The sequence below is a fragment of the Dendrobates tinctorius genome, unplaced genomic scaffold (genome assembly GCF_039654945.1).
Source record: "Dendrobates tinctorius isolate UK_male_01 unplaced genomic scaffold, ASM3965494v1 ptg000199l, whole genome shotgun sequence".
Classification (NCBI taxonomy): domain Eukaryota; kingdom Metazoa; phylum Chordata; class Amphibia; order Anura; family Dendrobatidae; genus Dendrobates; species Dendrobates tinctorius.
In genome coordinates, this window is record NW_027361866.1 from 13008318 (window position 1) to 13028505 (window position 20188).

The 20188-nt window shown below is 41.5% G+C and overlaps 1 protein-coding gene across 5 annotated transcripts in view; it reads right to left on the bottom strand.

The window, feature by feature from the left end:
- RAMP1 (receptor activity modifying protein 1) overlaps positions 1-20188 on the bottom strand; it is a 128570-nt gene that overhangs the window by 99375 nt on the left and 9007 nt on the right. The window contains exons 2-5 of one of the 5 annotated variants that reach the window (XR_012221935.1): positions 13110-13828; positions 12864-13024; positions 11454-12744; positions 10112-10601 (exon numbers count right to left, since the gene is read on the bottom strand). The exons of 1 other annotated variant lie outside the window; for it this stretch is intronic. Coding sequence is in view for 1 of the 4 variants with exons in the window: in XM_073553245.1 (XP_073409346.1) it covers positions 11733-13331 (1599 nt within the window). In the remaining 3 variants the exon portion in view is untranslated. Of the gene's footprint in view, positions 1-10111; positions 10602-10760; positions 13829-20188 lie in introns of those variants that run through there. 3 more of the 5 variants (XR_012221936.1, XR_012221934.1, XM_073553245.1) reach the window with 3 other exon arrangements.

The window sequence follows — 20188 nt, forward strand, 5'->3', positions numbered from 1 at the left end:
TGCGGCTCCGCTCCGTGCACCTCGTACACAAGCACAGCTCCGCTCCGTGCACCTCGTATACACGCACGGCTTCGCTCCGTGCACCTCGTACACACGCACGGCTCCGCTCCGTGGAACTCGTACACACGCAGGGCTCCGCTCCGTGCACCTCGTACACACGCACGGCTCCGCTCCGTCCACCTCGTGCACACGCACGGCTCCGCTCCGTCCACCTCGTACACACGCACGGCTCCGCTCCGTACACACGCACGGCTCTGCTCCGTACACCTCGCACACACGTGGCTCTGCTCCTTACACCTCGCACACACGCGGCTCTGCTCCTTACACCTCGCACACACGCGGCTCTGCTCCTTACACCTCACACACACGCGGCTCTGCTCCTTACACCTCGCACACACGCAGCTCTGCTCCTTACACCTCGCACACACGCGGCTCTGCTCCTTACACCTCTCACGCACATGGATCCGCTCTCTACACCTCGTACACACGCAGCTGTGCTCCTTACACAGGGCCGGGCTGAGACCAAAAAGCAGCCCTGACACAAAAAAATTCACCAGCCCACATACAATGAATGTCCTCACCCAAATCGTAGAACACTGGCAGGTTGTGCCAACTTTTGCTTTAGCTCACACACACACACACCACACAGCTCACACAAGTAGCTCACACACAGCTCACACGTATCACACACACACAGCTTACACTTGTCCCGGACACACACAGCTCACACGTATCGCACACAGCTCACGCGTATCGCACACACACACACAGGTCACATGTATCGCACACACAGCTCACACGTATCACACACAGCTCACACGTATCGCACACACACACACAGCTCACACGTATCGCACACACACAGATCACACGTATCACACACACACAGCTCACACATATCACACACAGCTCACACCTCACATGTATCGCATACACACACACAGCTCACACGTATCACACACACACAGCTCACACATATCGCACACACAGCTCACACATATCGCACACACAGCTCACAGGTATTGCACACACAGCTCACACGTATTGCACACACACAGCTCACACGTATCACACACACAGCTCACACGTATCACACACCCAGCTCACACGTATCACACACCCAGCTCACACGTATCACACACCCAGCTCACACGTATCACACACCCAGCTCACACGTATCACACACAGCTCACACCTATCACACACACAGCTCACACGTATCACACACACACAGCTCACACGTACAGCTCACATGTATCACACACAGCTCACACGTATCACACACCCAGCTCACACGTATCACACACACAGCTCACACGTATCACACACACACAGCTCACACGTATCACACACAACTCACACACACAGCTCACACATATCGCACACACACAGCTCACACATATCGCACACACAGCCAGCTCACACGTATCACACACCCAGCTCACACGTATCACACACCCAGCTCACACGTATCACACACACAGCTCACACGTATCACACACAACTCACACGTATCACACACCCAGCTCACACGTAACACACACAGCTCACACGTATCACACACACACACAGCTCACACGTATCACACACACACCCAGCTCACACGTATCACACACACACCCAGCTCACACGTATCACACACACACCCAGCTCACATGTATCACACACACACCCAGCTCACACGTATCACACACACACCCAGCTCACATGTATCACACACACACCCAGCTCACACGTATCACACACACACCCAGCTCACACGTATCACACCCAGCTCACACGTATCACACACAGCTCACACGTATCACACACAGCTCACACGTATCACACATACACACAGCTCACATGTATCACACACAGCTCACACGTATCACACACAGCTCACATGTATCACACACACAGCTCACACGTATCACACACACAGCTCACACGTATCACACACACAGCTCACACACTCTGCATCACAGTTCACACAGAAGTAGCTTACACAGCTCACGCTTCACAAGTAACTTACACACGTATCACACAGCTCACGCTCACAAACAGCTCACACGTATCACACACATGTATCACACAACTCACACGCACATGTATTACACAACTCACACACAGCTCACACACACACATGTTGTGAGTTCATTTTCCCCTTCGTCACTGAGGTTTGGTGAACACCCTATTCTGGTGAAGGAAGGTAATGAGCCTGATTATCAGGCACCTGAACCTGATGAGGATGACTGGCTGAGTGGAGTCACGGACTGGATATAAGGCTGCCGACGCCCTTATGCCCTGCGGGTGATTTCTCTGTGGACTTCTAGGACACCAGTCTGATTCCTGCTCCTCTAAGCTAAGTTTTTCTGCTTTGCCTGTTTGCATTAGTGTTTTGTTTTTGTTTTCCTTGCTTTTCTGGATTCTGCCATTCCCTGCTGGGGTGAGCTGAATCTCCTTTTGCCTGTAGCTCTGTCTTCAGAATATTCCTGAGTACTGACATAGCTTTTTTGAAGCCTAGCGACTTCAGGGCCTTTTTCACTGTCAGTCTGTTGGCTCTTATTTTCATAGGGTTTTTCACGGATTGCAGACAGCAGCCTTCCTGTCCTTTTCTAGCTAGCTAGATTGGGCCCCGTCTTTGCTCAGTCTATCTTTCTGCCTGTGTTAGTGTTTTTCATCTTGCTTCCCCGTCATTATATGTTGGGGGCTGCCTATTGCTTTGGGGTCTGCTCTGGGGCAGTTTAGTTTTCCCCTTTCTTTCTTTAGGCCTAGCTATTTCTCCAGCTGTGATCGAGGGGTCTAGGGCATCGTAGGAACCCCCCACAGCTACTGCTAGTTGTGTTGATAGATTCAGGGGTCTGCAATCCGATAGCTGCCAACTTCTCTGGTTTTCTGAACTTAGCTAGCATTTCTGTTTTTGCCTCCTACGGTGACTCAATCATAACACACACACATGTATCACACAACTCACACACAGCTCACACACGCATGTATCACACAACTCACACATGCATGTATGACACAACTCACACACGCATGTATCACACAACTCACACACAGCTCACACACGCATGTATCACACAACTCACACATGCATGTATGACACAACTCACACACGCATGTATCACACAACTCACACACAGCTCACACACACAAGTAGCTCACTCACGATGACAGACAGCAGTCCTGCATAAACCAAGGAAAGATGCACACAGGACCTGTGATGAGGTCACAGGAGGGGAGGAGTCATGGGTCACATGATCAGGGGGCCCTGACACCTTCCCTCCTGTGACCGCATCAATTACAGCCTCTTGCACGACAGCAGCATCAGCGTGCAGAGGCTAAATTGCAGGTGCTGCGGGTAGAGGAGCGCATAATGCCACCCCCTGCTGCCTGCCGCTTGTGCAGCTGGTGCAAGTCACCTCATTATAGGTGCGGCCCTGCTCCAACCTCCAACCAAAGAGCTCCAAAGGACACCAGCAACAAAATTGTAGACCTACAAAAAGGCTAGGATGGGCTACAGGACAATAGGGAAACAGCTTGGTGAGAAGGCAAATACTGCTGGCTCAATTATTAGAAAATGGAAGAAACACAAAATGACTCAATCTTCCTTGGTCTGGGGCTCCATGCAAAATCTCGCCTCATAGGGTAACAATGATTCTGAGAAAGGTCAGGGATCAGCCCAGAACTACACAGGAGGACCTGGTCAATAACCTGAAAAGATCTCGGACCACAGTCCCAAACATTACTGTTAGTAACACACTAAGCTGTCATGGATTAAAATCCTGCAGGGCACACAAGGGTACCCTGCTCATGTCAGCACATGTACAGGTCTGTCTTAAGTTTACCAATGACAATCTGGAGACATGGGAGAAGAACATGTGGTCAGATAAAACAAAAATATACCTTTTTGGTATTAACTCCACTTGCCATGTTTGGAGGAAGGATGAGTACAACCTCAAAAATTCCATCCAAACTGTGAAGCATGGTGGGGGAAACATCTTACTTTGGGGGTGCTTTTTTGCAAAGGGGACAGGATGACTGCACCGTATTGAAGGGAGGATGGATGGGTTCATGTATCGTGAGATTTTGGCCAACAAACTCCTCCCTCAGTAAGAGCATTGAAGATGGGTCATGGCTGGGTCTTCCAGCGTTACAATAACCCGAACAGCCAGAGCAACTAAGGAGTGGCTCCAAAAGAAGCATGTCAAGGTCCTGGAGTGGCCTAGCCAGTCTCCATCCCTGAACCCAATAGAAAATCTTTGAAGGGAGATGAAACGCAATGAAACTCAATGTTTCCCAGCCACAGTCCTGAAACCTGAAAGGTCTGGAGAAAATCTCTTTGTAGGAGTGGAGCAAAATCCCTGCTGCAGTGGTCAAGAACTATAGGAAACAGCTGACCTCTGTAATTGCAAAGAAAGGTTTCTGTACCAAATATTAATTTCTGTTTTTGTACTGTATTGAATGCTTGTATTGTATCAAATACTTACTCCTTGCAATAAAATACAAATTAATTACGTAAAATTCATACATACTATGTGATTTTCTGGTTTCTATTTTTAGATTCTGTCTCTCATATGTGAACTGTACCTACGATCAAAATGACAGACTTCTCCATTCTTTGTAGGTGGGAAAATCTGCAAAATCATCAGTGTATCAAATACTTATTTTCCTCACTGTAGATAAATGGAAAAGAAGCAGGTGGGAAGGTGCACTTAAATGATTGGTCCCACCGTGAAGCACCGAACACACCGTACTTGGTTTGAACAGTCATTCTGTGCTGACAGACTCCCCTTAAGAGATTTTCTGTCACTAGATTCTGGAATATGAACCCAAAAATTACTTTTCTAAAAACACCCAACATCTTAACTCACCCCGACCTAAAGAAAAAAGAATTACCGATCCCTAGCTGGTCGACCCATATACTGTATGTTGCATTATATGGGGTTCATTATTCTGTATGATGCAATATATGGGGCTCATACTGTAGGGATCAATACATTGTGCTCATTATACTGTATGGCACAAATTATGGGGCTCATTAAAAGGTATGGAGCAATATATGGAGCTCCTTTTACTGTATAGAGCAATATATTGAGCTCATTATACCGTATGGAGCATTATATGGATCTCATACTGTATGGAACAGTATATGGGGCTCATTTTAATGTATGAAGAAATATATCCATCTCATTATAGTGTATAGATCAATACATGGGGCTCATTATACTGTATGGAAGACTACGTGGTGTCCATAATACTGTATTGAGGACTATATGGTGCCTATAATACTGTATGGAGGACTATATTGTACCCATAATACTGTATGGAGAACTATGTGGTGCCCATAATACTGTACGGAGGACTATTTGGTGCCAATAATACTGAATGGGGACTATATGGCGCCCATAATACTGTATGGAGGACTATACTGTCCAGTCTAAAGTGAAAACTGTTGAATTCCCCCAGGGCACGCACTGTGCGTTGCAAGGATTCGCCAGTTTCTGAGCTATTGTAGAATTTACAATAGATATCACTCATGTAATGTAAAAAGTAAGTGAAATATTTAGCATTATACCATATATACTTCTCTGCCCTATATGTGTATCTTGAATCGTGGTATGTGTTAAAGGAACCTACTGAGATTCTTTCACCCGGGGCCCACGAAATCCTGGAGCCAGCCCTGCACAAGTGGCACAATTGTTTTCAGTTGCTTAGTGGAGGTCCCAAGCGTCAAACCCGCACCCGTCACACATTAATGGCCTAACAGTCTATCAATGTACTTTCTTGGAAAACCTATTAGTACTACTGGGTATGATGGTCACAGTCTTTTACATTTTGATGTAGCTCTAAGAGCTGTATCTTATGTGCAGTTTTAGAAAATACTTTAATTGAGATTATAACTATACACATATCATAAAACAGAATTACAAACTGCTTACATTCTGCATTCTCTTTATACATATGCTGCTGTCACGTTACATCTAAAACCTGACTACAACCTGACCTACCATAATAGCACTGGTGGACACAGACAGAAAAGGGCCCCTGTGCAAGAACAGCATATAGGCCCTTTGCAGTCCAAGAGCTGTTCATAATGCACAATTCCACCTGCTTTGGAGGTAGAAATGGCACCCTTACCTCTTGGGCCCCTGTGCGGCCACACAGGTTGCACCAATGATATGTCCGCCCCTTCATAGTCTATTGTGACATACAGTGGCATGCAAAAGTTTATGCACCCCTGGTCAAAATTACTGTTATTGTGAACAGTTAAGCAAGTTGAAGATAAAATGATCTCTAAAAGGCCTAAAGTTAAAGATGACACATTTGTTTTGTATTTTAGGCTAAAAAGTAATACACATTGTCATTTTTTCACATTTTAAAAATTACAAAAAGAAAAATGGTCCGATGCTAAAGTTTGGGCACCTTTGGAGATTTGTGTGCTCAGATAACTTTGACCAAGGTTTCAGACCTTAATTAGCCTGTAAGGGATATGGCTTGTTCACCCTCAATGTAGGAAAGGCCAGCTGATGCAGATTCCACAGGTTTAGAAACACATAGCCTCCTCTAACCTTGTGCAAAAAAACAGCCACCATGGGTTCTTTTAAGCAGCTGCCTAGCACTCTGAAAATGAAAATGGTGGAGGCCCACAAAGCAGGAGAAGGCTATAAGAAGATAGCAAAGCGTTTTCAAGTTGTCCTTTCCTCAGTTCAATATGTAATTCAGAAATAGCAGTTTACAGGTACAGTGGAGGTCAAGATAAGGTCTGGAAGGCCAAGCAAAATTTCAGAGAGAGCTGCTTGTAGGATTGCTAGAAAGGCATTTAGCAGATTCTGGAGTTATGGTAATTGTTCTACTGTTCAGAGACACCTTATCAAATATGGCCTTCATGGAAGAGTCATCAGAAGAAAACCTCTCCTGCACCCTCACCATAAAATTTAGCATCAGAGGTATGCAAAAGAACATCTAAACAAGCCCAATACATTTTAGAAACAAGTCCTGTGAATCGTTGAAGTTAAAATAAAACTCTATGGTCGCAATGATCAAAAGGTATGTGCAGAGAAAAAATGGCATAGAATTTCAGGAAAAGAACATCTCTCCAACCATTAAGCATGGGGATGGATCAATCATGCTTTGGAGTTGTGTTGCAGACAATGGCACAGGGAACATTTCACAGGTAGAGGGAAGAATGGAGTCAATGAAATTTCAACAAATTCTTGATGCAAACATAACACCATGTGTAAAAAAGCTGAATTTGAAAACAGGATGGCTTCTACAAATGGATAATGATCACACACCTCAAAATCCACAATAGACTACCTCAAAAGGCGATAGCTAGAGGTTTTTCAATGGCCCTCACAGTCCCTCGATTCGATCATCATTGAAAATCTGTGGCTAGTCCTCAAAATAGCAGTGCATGCAAGACGACCCAGGAATCTCACAGAAATGGAAGAATTTTTCAAGGAAGAATGGATGAAAATCCATCAAACAAGAATTGAAAGACTCTTGGCTGGCTACTAAAAGCGTTTACAAGCTGTGATATTTTTAAAAGGGACTAATAGGTACTAACTATGCAGGGTGCCCAAACTTTTGCATTGGCCTATTTTCCTTATTGTAATTTTTAAAATGTAAAAAATGACAATATATAATTTTTTTGGCCTAAAATACAGGGAAAATGTGTCATCTTTAACTTTAGCCCTTTTAGAGATCATTCCATCTTCAACTTGCTTAACTGGTCACAATAACAGTAATTTTGACCAGGGGTGCCCAAACTTTTGCATGCCACTGTATCTATAATTTCCCACTTAACTGCCTTATTTCAGTATTGTGGCCAATTCTGAACACAGAACTTCTTGTTACAGAAAAACCTGACTGAAATAGATCAATGAGTGTTGTGAGCAAACATGATGCTTTGAAAATAATGTAGGAACCCTTTTGAGTCACCTTCATAGAGCTAGTTACATCATTTTAAAGACCGAAAAGGCGTTTCCTGCCTTATTTGGTATGTAGGGGGAATTCAGTAACTCAACTAAAAAAGTAAATTTTGTGTTCTTCATTTCGTGCATCGTCCTCCCGGTCTTACGAAATTCCAAATGCTCCAGTACTTTTGTAAACAAGCTTAATTATAATTTGAAGAAATCAACAACAGCAAATGCTTTCAATTAATATGCGGTATTGGCATACTACAATCTTTCAGTTCTCTGTCACAAATCTAGTCAAAGCAAAGACGTAAAAACTCAAAAAACAAAACAATTATCCAGTGATTTGTGGCTTTATGTAATAAGTCAAAACTTTACCTTTATATAATAAAAATTAAGTTGTTTCATTTTTTCACCAGATTTCTGATTTTTGTTAGTGAATGAAAATCTCTGTATTTACATAGAGGCTGGAAACTCATATAGACGTAATTCTGATCGCAGTTCAGAAGTTGACCCAATTGTATCCAATCAATCAACAAATAGTCCTAATTCCAAGCACTTCATTAACCACAAGAATACAAAAAATGTCAGGCTTATATACTCATATTGCCGAACTGAAGAGACCCAGCAATAATAAAAACACAACGTTTATTGAAATAGTTCAAAATTATTTAAAAAGACAAAATACTCAGCAGGAGGAATTATACGTCCAAGACACAAGAAAAAATATATCTTAGGCAATCCTATACATGATTCCATATATCTCAGGCCAATAGACATAAATTAGCAGCTGAAAATACAGACACAATATTAGCTATATGCAAATTGCAAGTACACAAATAGTGCCAACACAATAATAGCTGTAGTGCTAATTATGTATGAACCTAGACCCTAAATTCCCATTCTATTAACATAACTAACGTCAGCATGGATAAAAATCCTAAGTGCAATAAAGGATATAAAGGGACAATTACCTCATATAAACAAGCGTCTGTGACAGTGCGTGGCGTGACCTCCCCAACCCCAACGCGCGTTTCGCAATCGCTTCTTCCGGGGGCGTGTCAAAGGTGAGTGTGTCACGAGGTTATATACCCCAGAGAGCCAATAGGAAGCCGTTAATTTTAACAGGGAAGAAACCATTCCTTCAGATATTTCTGGCGCGTGCGCCGATCTGTGCAGCCAGTTTCCTACTCCACACTGATGAGGGGCAAATACCCCGAAACAGCTGTCTGTGGATGGATACCATGTTTTGGCATAGGTGGTTTCCTTCATTGGAGACTGCCCTTCCCGTGGTTGTTCCTTCCCGGGGAAAGACCTGGCTAGTCATTGTTTGCATTGAGAAACATGTGATGGTGTCTCCGCGGCTTCTGTTTTCCATATTTTGCATATTTCCCATAAGAGATGGGGCAGTGCTCTAGAATCACTGCGTTGAGAAACACGTGATGGTGTCGCCGCAGTGTTGGATGTTGATCTCCATGAGGTCAATCATCCTCATTTTACACAGTCTTCTACTAGGCATTGCTCCTACTAGCCAGTTTCCTACTCCACACTGATGAGGGGCAAATACCCCGAAACAGCTGTCTGTGGATGGATACCATGTTTTGGCATAGGTGGTTTCCTTCATTGGAGACTTCCCTTCCCGTGGTTGTTCCTTCCCGGGGAAAGACCTGGCTAGTCATTGCTTGTGTTGAGAAACATGTGATGGTGTCTCCGCGGCTTCTGTTTTGCATATTTTGCATATTTCCCATAAGGGATGGGGGCAGTGCTCTAGAATCACTGCATTGAGAAACACGCGATGGTGTCTCCGCAGTGTTGGATGTTGATCTCCATGAGGTCAATCATCCTCATTTTACACGATCTGTGCAGCCTGATATAATGTCACTTCCGGTGACGCGCTCCTTGAGCCGAATACTAGTGCGCATGCGGCTCAATGGTGGAGCGCTCCTGGAAGTGAAAGGCGCTACAGACCCTGCGCAAGCGCGCTATCATCAGGGATATGGATATGATATATAAACGTAATAAATAGTGCCTCTATAATTGTAAAGTGAAAAGAAAATACTAGTGCTTAGTAATATGTAAACCAATGATCTCAAATGACATAGGAGATCAATATAACAATCAAGTGAACAAAAATGATGGTGCACACCCGATTGAATAAAGTGATGCAAAATATAGTGAAAATATAATTATTTAATAAGGTGAAAATATAATAAAGTGCATGACGTGAATAATTCCATACTTCATATTGTAAAAAAACATACAACCAATCATAAAAATATATTTTAAAGTGACAAGTGCATACTAAAATATCCGCCCTGTTCCAAACATGATCAAAAATTATTCCACTATATATGTGAAGAAACATATATCATAGAAGTATTAAGATAATTATTAATTGAACTCTTATAAATTAAGACTATTCTAAGCATGCTTGAATCTGAATTTTCACTCCTAATGCTAATGTGAAAAAGGTCCATAATAAATATAGCAGCATATATTCAAAGCATACTCCGATCTCATCTTCCTTCTTGATAGTTGTATAGAAAGAAGGCCCATAATAAGAATATTCTAGGCATGCTCGAGTCCAATATTCTTTTCTTGATAGATGTACGGAATAAAGTCCATAATGACCATGGATACATATCCTACCAAACTACGGCTTGACCTTAAAAAAATTCTCCAAGGTTAGCTGTAAATCTACACAAAAAAATGAAAAATTAGTCGAAAGAAAAAATGTATTAAAAGATAAAAGATTAAAAGAAAACCCACCCACCCCATAAAAATGCCGCTAATAACCTATTTATACCAAAATCAATGATATACTAAGAAAGATGCAAACTCTATGTAAATCCAGGGTCAATAATATTATAAAAAGGATGAAAACCCCAAACTTTCATTAAGGCCTAAAGGGCTCATTGTTCCCAAACGAAAGATCCATTGACTTTCTTTTTGAGCCAAGGCCTTACCAAGATCCCCACCTCTGAAGCCCAACGTTACCAAGTCAATGCCCTTAATAATGAGACCTCTGGCATTGCTATCATGATACCGTTTAAAATGCCGTGGCAGAGTTTTCAAAAGGGAATCATCCAAAGTAGTTTTAGCCTTTTCAATGTCCCTCACATGTTCTCTGGTTCTAACCTTTAACTCACGTGTGGTAAGACCTATATAGGTCTTACCACACGGACATTGAGCATGATAGATGACACCTTGTGATGAACAATTGAAATGTTTCCTAATTTGATATTTTTTGGACCCATCTTGGTTAAGGAAAACATCCGCTTTCACCAAATTAAGGCATCCCTTACAAATGCCACAAGGGAAAAAACCTGGTTTGCCCAAATTTTTTTGTATTCTCTTTTTATTTTCCCCAGAAACATAGTGGCTATGTACTAAGATGTCTTTCAAATTATTAGACCTTTTTGCCACAAAAGAAGGGGCAGCTGGAAGTACTTCCTTTAGAATAGGGTCTACAAAGAGGGTATGCCAGTGTTTGCGTATAATATCAGTTAACCCTTTCCATTGACGATTATAAGTAAAAATAAATTGTACCTTGTTCACATCCTGTGTTTTTTTGTTATTTTTTTGATTGCCCATAGAGAAGTTGATCCCTGTTTGCCTTGGAGGCCCTAAAGTATCCGCATTGGTAGATCTCCTGCTGTAACCTCTTTCAAGGAATCTTCTAATCAAATCTTCTGATTGATTTTCAAAAGCCTGAGGTTCAGAACAAATTCTTTTGGCCTGAAGAAACTGGCCAATTGGTATTCCTTTTATCATAGAAGCCGGATGTGATGATTGTGCTAACAAGAACGAATTAGTTGCTGTAGGTTTTCAGTATATATCAGTTTTCGAACGGCCATCAGGAGCAGTCTCAATCCAAATATCCAAAAATTCCAAGCTCCTTCCTGATTTAAAGGTGAGTTTGACATTGATGTCATTTCGATTTAATCTATCAAAAAGAGTACACAATCCATCATAGGTGCCCTCCCAAATGAAAAGAATATCATCAATGTACCTCATCCAGTTGTGGACATAGTCCACATCCTGGATGTGGTCATCCTGGAAAATGCTCCTCTCCCATGCCCCTAAAAACAAATTAGCGTAAGCTGGGGCACAGGAAGCCCCCATTGCTGTACCCTGTAACTGTAAAAAAATATCTCCATTAAATGTAAAAACATTATGATTTAATAAAAATTCCAATAATAGTAAAACAAGCTCAGGAATGGGGGGATCAATATTACTGGAACTCAAAAAAATCCTAGTTGCCGCCAAACCATCACAATGTTTGATAGAAGTGTAAAGAGACTCCACATCTGCCGTTACCAATATCATATTCTCATCAAGTTGTAATTGGTCAATCCATTGTAAAGCAGATGTGGTGTCCCTCACAAAGGATGGCAGCTCGGCAACCAGTGGTTTAAGAAAAAAATCGACTATATCAGAGATCACCTCACATAGGCCAGAATTACCTGCCACAATGGGGCGTCCAGGAGGATCCAGGGAATTTTTATGGAGTTTTGGAATAAAATAAAACGTTGCCATCTTCGGATGGAAATTACGTGTATTGTCCAACAATTTTTTAGAAATAATACCTTGTGAAAAGGCATCCTCCAAAATATTCACCAATTTAGCCTGAAAGGAAGACAAGGGATTAAATGTCAACTTGCGATAGCAATTGCTATCACCAGGGAGTACATTGGCCTGTTTCTCATACATACTAGTCGGCCAGATGACTAGATTACCTCCTTTATCGGCCGCTTTATATACAACATCATCCCAAGACTTGAGTTCATCCAATGCTAGTTTCTCCATTTTAGTAAGATTAGACCTTCCCATTTTAATCCTAGTTAAAGATTGAATATCATTAGTTACTAATTTAGTAAATACATCAATTGCCGGACATAATCCTAACGAAGGGAATTTTTTGGATTTATCAAACAGGTGATTAGGAATAGTACTTACCTGTTTCCCAGTATTTTCTTCTTCAAGGGATCTCAAAATCTCTAGGGCATCAATTTCTTCTTTGGTATTAAAACCATCATTACTTTGAGCTTTAAAATGTAATTTCCTCAAAATCAATTTACGTGAAAAGAGATGTACATCTTTCACCGCCGTGAACGGATCTATATTAGAAGAGGGTGAGACGGTTAGGCCTTTAAGGACATCTAATTGGGTTGCAGATAACGTGTGTTCAGATAGATTAACCACCTTAAAGTGATCCTTTCCTCTTCTTCCTCTCTGTGATCTGTTAAACATATCCGGGAACTTTTTTCTCTGATTTCCACTTCTAAGAGAGAAGTCTCTATACGATTCATTATCACTTAGGGAAACACTACTTTCAGCCCCTGATATAGAGGTCTCAGAAGGATCTCTTAATCTTTGTCTTTGTGGCATTTGTTTTTTCTGTTGCCATCTGTAAATTTTGTTCATTTCAAAATCAGCAGTATCCCGCTCACCTCTTCATCCCACTTCATGGAATCAGTCTCAAGTTCCTTAAGCCATATATCAAAATTTTCCTTGGGAATATCCTTTTGTAAATTTTTATGAATACTATCCAATTCCTCATGCATTTCTTTTAATGAAGCCGTATTTTTATCCACCAAAATTTGAATTAATTGGAAGGAACAAATTGATGCTGCATTCATCCATCTTTTTATCATATCTTCATTCCCCAACTCATACGTGGGATATAATTGAATCCTCATTCCTCTAGGTATAATTTTAGCAGACAGATAATTTTCCAAGGAACTTCTGTTCCACCATAATTTTGTTTTTCGATATAATACATTTCTATAGCGATACATAAGCTCTTTATGATTTTTAGTGGCATCTTGCGAAACACCCTGAGTATTTTGCTTAAAAATATCCGAAGCTTTAGTACACCAAAAGGTTTCTTTGGCTTTTAAATCCATTAAAGGTGGACTAATCTGTTTCCAAAACAGAAAGAACAGTCAATCAATCAACAAATAGTCCGAATACTAAGTATACTGGCACTTCATTAACCACAAGAATACAAAAAATGTCGGGCTTATATACTCATATTGCCGAACTGAAGAGACCCAGCAATAATAAAAACACAACGTTTATTGAAATAGTTTAAAATTATTTAAAAAGACAAAATACTCAGCAGGAGGAATTATACGTCCAAGACGCAAGAAAAAATATATCTTAGGCAATCCTATACATGACTCCATATATCTCAGGCCAATAGACATAAATTCGCAGCTGAAAATACAGACACAATATTAGCTATATGCAAATTGCAAGTACACAAATAGTGCCAACACAATAATAGCTGTAGTGCTAATTATGTATGAACCTAGACCCTAAATTCCCGTTCTATTAACATAACTAACGTCAGCATGGATAAAAATCCTAAGTGCAATAAAGGATATAAAGGGACAATTACCTCATATAAACAAGCGTCTGTGACAGTGCGTGGCGTGACCTTCCCAACCCCAACGCGCATTTCGCAATCGCTCCTTCCGGGGGCGTGTCAAAGGTGAGTATGTCACGAGGTTATATACCCCAGAGAGCCAATAGAAAGCTGTTAATTTTAACAGGGAAGAAACCATTCCTTCAGATATTTCTGGCGCGTGCGCCGATCTGTGCAGCCTGATATAACGTCACTTCCGGTGACGCGCTCCTTGAGCCGAATACTAGTGCACATGCGGCTCAATGGTGCAGCGCTCCTGAAAGTGAACGGCGCTACAGACCCTGCGCAAGCGCGCTATCATCAAGGATATGGATATGATATATAAATGTAATAAATAGTGCCTCTATAATTGTAAAGTGTAAAGAAAATACTAGTGCTTAGTAATATGTAAACCAATGATCTCAAATGACATAGGAGATCAATATAACAATCAAGTGAACAAAAATGATTGTGCACACCTGATTGAATAAAGTGATGCAAAATATAGTGAAAATATAATTATTTAATAAGGTGAAAATATAATAAAGTGCATGACATGAATAATTCCATACTTCATATTGTAAAAAAACATACAACCAATCATAAAAATATATTTTAAAGTGACAAGTGCATACTAAAATATCCGCCCTGTTCCAAACATGATCAAAAATTATTCCACTATAGATGTGAAGAAACATATATCATAGAAGTATTAAGATAATTATTAATTGAACTCTTATAAATTAAGACTATTCTAAGCATGCTTGAATCTGAATTTTCACTCCTAATGCTAATGTGAAAAAGGTCCATAATAAATATAGCAGCATATATTCAAAGCATACTCCGATCTCATCTTCCTTCTTGATAGTTGTATAGAAAGAAGGCCCATAATAAGAATATTCTAGGCATGCTCGAGTCCAATATTCTTTTCTTGATAGATGTACGGAATAAAGTCCATAATGACCATGGATACATATCCTACCAAACTACGGCTTGACCTTAAAAAAATTCTCCAAGGTTAGCTGTGAACTAGGTGTTCTTGGTTCAAGGTGCAAGCATTTAGTGGCAGATTTACTAATTTTGTGGACAGTGGAAATTTACACTAGTCAGTTTGACGTTCTCCAAACTCATCATTGTAGTTTAGGTTGGATTATAGCAGCAAGCAAAAAGATTTTCAATATCTTGGTCCAGAAGCCATGTCGGTAGTCTGCTGCAGTTGGACCAGAAACCTGCAAACCTTCTCCTACCTGCTGTCAATGTCAGAGCCTCTTTTGTTTATAGGGTTCAGCTTGATGCCATCATTGCAGTGTGACACATGATGTGGTACCAAGCCTACAAATGAAGACACTGAGGATGCCGGCAGGTAGGAGGAGGCTCGCAGATCTCTGATCTTGCTACCATGGATCACCGATGTGGCTGCTGAATCAGGGTCCTGAGAATAGTGTTGCTCAATCCTACTGTACAGTATAATAAATCTGGCATATATTTAGGTACTTTTGCTCTTGGTTGACTTTTTAGAAGATCAATATTTTGAGTCAAAATTTGTATATACAGTTGTGCTCAAACATTTACAAACCCTGGCAGAAGTTTTGCTTTCTTGGCCTTTTTCTCAGAGAATATGAATAATAACACCAAAACTTTTTCTCCACTCATGGTTAGTGGTTGGGTGAAGCCATTTATTGTCAAACTATGTTTTCTCTTTTTAAATCATAATGGCAACCCAAAACATCCAACTGACCATGATCGAAAGTTTACATACCCTGGTGATTTTGGCCTGATAATGTGCACAGAAGTGCACACAAATTGGTTTGAATGGATACTATAGGCAACACCCTCACCTGTGACCTGTTTGCTTGTAATCAGTATGTGTGCATAAAAGCTGAATAAGTTTCTAAGATCCAGACAGACTCTTGCACCTTTCATCCAGCCACTGACGTTTCTGGATTGTAAGTCATGGGGAAAGCAACAGAACTGTCAACGGATCTATGGGAAAAGGTAGTTGAACTGTATAAAACAGGAAAGGGATACAAAAAGATATCCAAGGAATTGATAATGCCAGTCAGCAATGTTCAAACTGTGATTAACAAATGGAAAATCAGGGGCTCTGTAAAAACAAAAACCAAGGTCAGGTAGACCAACAAAAATTTTGTGCACAACTGCCAGGAAAATTGTTCAGGATGCAAAGAAAAACCCATAAATAACATCAGCTGAAATACTGGACTCTCTGAAAACTAGCAGTGTGGCTGTTTCAAGATGCACAATAAGGACTCACTTGAAGAAAAATAGGCTGAATGGTCGAGTCACCAGTACTGCCAAATGTCACAAAGTATTTCGCCTACAATACGCAAAACAGCACAAAGACAAGCCTCAAAACTTCTGGAACAAGGTAATTTGGAGTGATGAGACAAAAATTTAACTTTTTGGCCACAACCATAAATGTTACATTTGGAGAGCGGGAAAACAGGCCTATGATGAAATTAACACCATTCCTACAGTAAAGCTGTGATGTCACGGATGACTGGATACACCGCCTCCAGTAGGGCGAATTTCTATGACACCCGTGACCCTGGATACTCCGCCTCCAGCAGGGCGAATTTAAACAATGTAATGTGCAGCCGGATACACTGCCTCCAGCAGGCGAATTTCAATAATTACACATGCATCTGGATACATCGCATCCAGCAGAGCGAATTTACAGAGTTAAGGGAAACACCAGGGAAACCGATACAATGGAGGGCCCTGCAATAGGGAACGGGGACGTAGAGACCTCCTGCACTCCCCTGAGTCAGTGTTTCTACACTCCTGACCGTCCCTAAGCAGGTTCTGCACCTGGCGACGAGCAGGATACCTAAAAACCCTAGCTCGCCCTGCACCTATCCCTTTCTAATGAATTGGACGGTGCAGAAACTAATCTCACCACTGCACTAAAACACACATAAGGAAAGTTACAAACAAGGAAAAACCACTTAGCTTTGCTCTGTTGCTATTGCTCCCAGCAACCGAGTCCAGCACCTGAGCACAGCTTTCCTCCTGAATAGATGTTACTTCACCAAAGCTTTGACAGAGCTGCAAGGAACTCCTCACTGTTGCTCCTTCCACACCAGGACTCTGACTGAGCTGCAAGGAACTCTTCTCTAGCTCCTTCCTCCACCAAGGATGGTTGGAAATGACCAATATCACCAAGAGTGAGTGAGACCACCTGACTCTCCTTTATAGGCAAGAGCCAGAGCAATCACACCTGCTAGTGATTCCCGTGTAATAATACTAACCACCACCGGGGGCAAAACTAGAACTAAAGACACCACTGTGTAATGACCCTAATGGCCACCGGGGGCAAAACTAACTTTAAGCAAACAGTTTAAAGGAAAAAAAAGGTTACATGTGCTTTTATCTGTCACAATCCAGCACGGATCGTGACAAAAGCATGGAGGTGGATTGCTGATGTTTTGGGGATGTGTGAGCCACAAAGGCACAGGAAACTTTTTCAAAGTTGAAGGAAAGATGAATGCAGCAAGTTATCAGCAAATACTGGAGGCAAATTTGCAATCATCAGCCCGGAAGCTGTGCATGGGATGTATTTGGACGTTCCAACATGACAACGATCCAAAACACAAGTCAAAGTCGACCTGTCATTGGCTACAGCAGAACAAAGTGAAGGTTCTGGATTGGGCTTCTCAGTCTCCTGACCTTAATATCATTGAGCCACTCTGGGGAGATTTCAAGAGTGCAGTTCATACTAGACAGCCCAGGAATTTACAGGAACTGGAGGATTTTTGCCAAGAAGAGTGGGAAGCTTTACCGTCTGAGAAAATAAAGAACCTCAACCAGAAACACCACAAAAGACTTCAAGCTGTCAATGATGTTAGAGGGGGAAATACACGGTATTAAGAAATGGGGTATGTGAACTTTTGATCAGGGTCATTTGGATGTTTTGGGTTGTCATTATGATTTAAAAAGAGAAAACACAGTAGTATGACAATAAATTGCTTCACCCAACAACTAACCAAGAGTGGAGAAAAAGTTTTGGCTTTATCAGTCATATTCTCTGAAAATAGGCCAAGAAAGCAAAAATTCTGCCGGGGTATGTAAACTTTTGAGCCCAACTATACATTGGTGCATCAGCCCATATAATGACCGGATAAGCCTTTTTCCTTTCCTACAAACCACATCCACATTTCGAACTGTGTTAAAAACACATAATTTGATGTTTTTGTCAATGGTATTTAAACTGAATGTAAAGGGAGGGGAAATATACAGTATGTAAAAATGAAATGATTTTATATCTGCTACTTGAATCTATTCCTAGTTTGGCTATAAAGACGGCTTGAAAATAACACATGATCACAGCCCTGCACTGCTGACACATCGATCAGCATCCATGTGGACACAGAGGCAGGGGCGGACATACCATTGGTGTACAGTATCAGCCAAAGTGATAAGGGGGCCACTTCACCTCCAAAGCAGGAAGAATTGGGCATTATGATCAAATGCAAAATCAAATACATAAATAAGACAAATAATAACATTTATAATTTGCCAGACCCTGTTTCTTAGCCCAAAATTGGCACGGGGGTGAAGCCACCTCCTGTGGCGATACACGTAGGGTCTTCTTTCCCATATGATGCTTTTTCTATGAGCCAATCTACTTGGTAGACTCGGCACATGGCACTTTCTTGCACATAGCTATTGCTAATTTTCTTTAATATATTCTTTTGATACTGCACTATTTATTGTCTGTACATGTGCATTGGAACTTTTTTCTTTACTGAATACTAATTGACATCACTTTAGAGATATTGTCCATTCATACTTATCTCGGATATCCACTACATTTACATGGCACTATTGCTTATCATGCCAGTCATATGGGTTGTATCCCAGTGCCGATTTTGGGCCATGGAAGCAGGTTGTTGTGCAATATACAGTTATTGAACTGCAAATGGGCCATATAATGTTCTTGCACAGGGGCCCACTTCTGCGTCCTCTACATGCCCATATTTTTATCTTTTGTCTCTATCTCTTAGGTACGAGATGTCTTTCGGTCATTATGGGTATTCAGCTTCCCATCCACTGGCAGAACACAGAGAAGCAACGAGTTTGAAGCTCAAAGTGGTAAAGCTTGATTTACATATAAGTGGGAATCGCCTGTCTCCCCCATATGTCTCTGAACTAATCTCCCGATACCTTCCCTCACGTAATCTCCGATCCTCCCAAGACCTCCTTCTCTCCTCCACATTTATTCGCTCCTCACCCAACCGCCTCCAAGACTTCTCCCGAATAGCCCCCATCCTCTGGAATTCTTTGCCCCAACATGTCCGACTATCAACCATACTCGGATCCTTCAGACGGAACCTGAAAACCCACCTCTTCAAGAAAGCCTACAGCCTGCAATGACCCCACTACCTCCTCACCACCACCGGAGATATCACCACAATCAACACCGGAACTGCTGCTACCCACCAACCTACTGTCTCCTTCCCCACCATCCTGTAGCATGTAAGCCCGAAAGGGCAGTGTCCTCTCTCCCCTCTGTATCAGTCTGTCATTGTAAGTTTGTTTACTGTAAGTGACATCTGTAATTCATATGTAACCCCTTCTCATGTACAGCACCATGGAGCCAATGGTGCTATATAAATAAATAATAATAATAATAATAATAATAATATAAAGTAGCATTGCAGACCAGTGACTTTAGACATCATTTGTTGTGTGACACTTGCAGACCTTAGGAATGCATTGTTCTGGAGCAAAATGTTTAAAAAAAAAGTAAAGTAATTTTCGTGCAAGGAGAGACTTCTATACGGAACACACATAGTGAAAGAAAGTCTCAAACAAGTAGGCATGAGATTAAACAAATGCTCTAACTCCATTT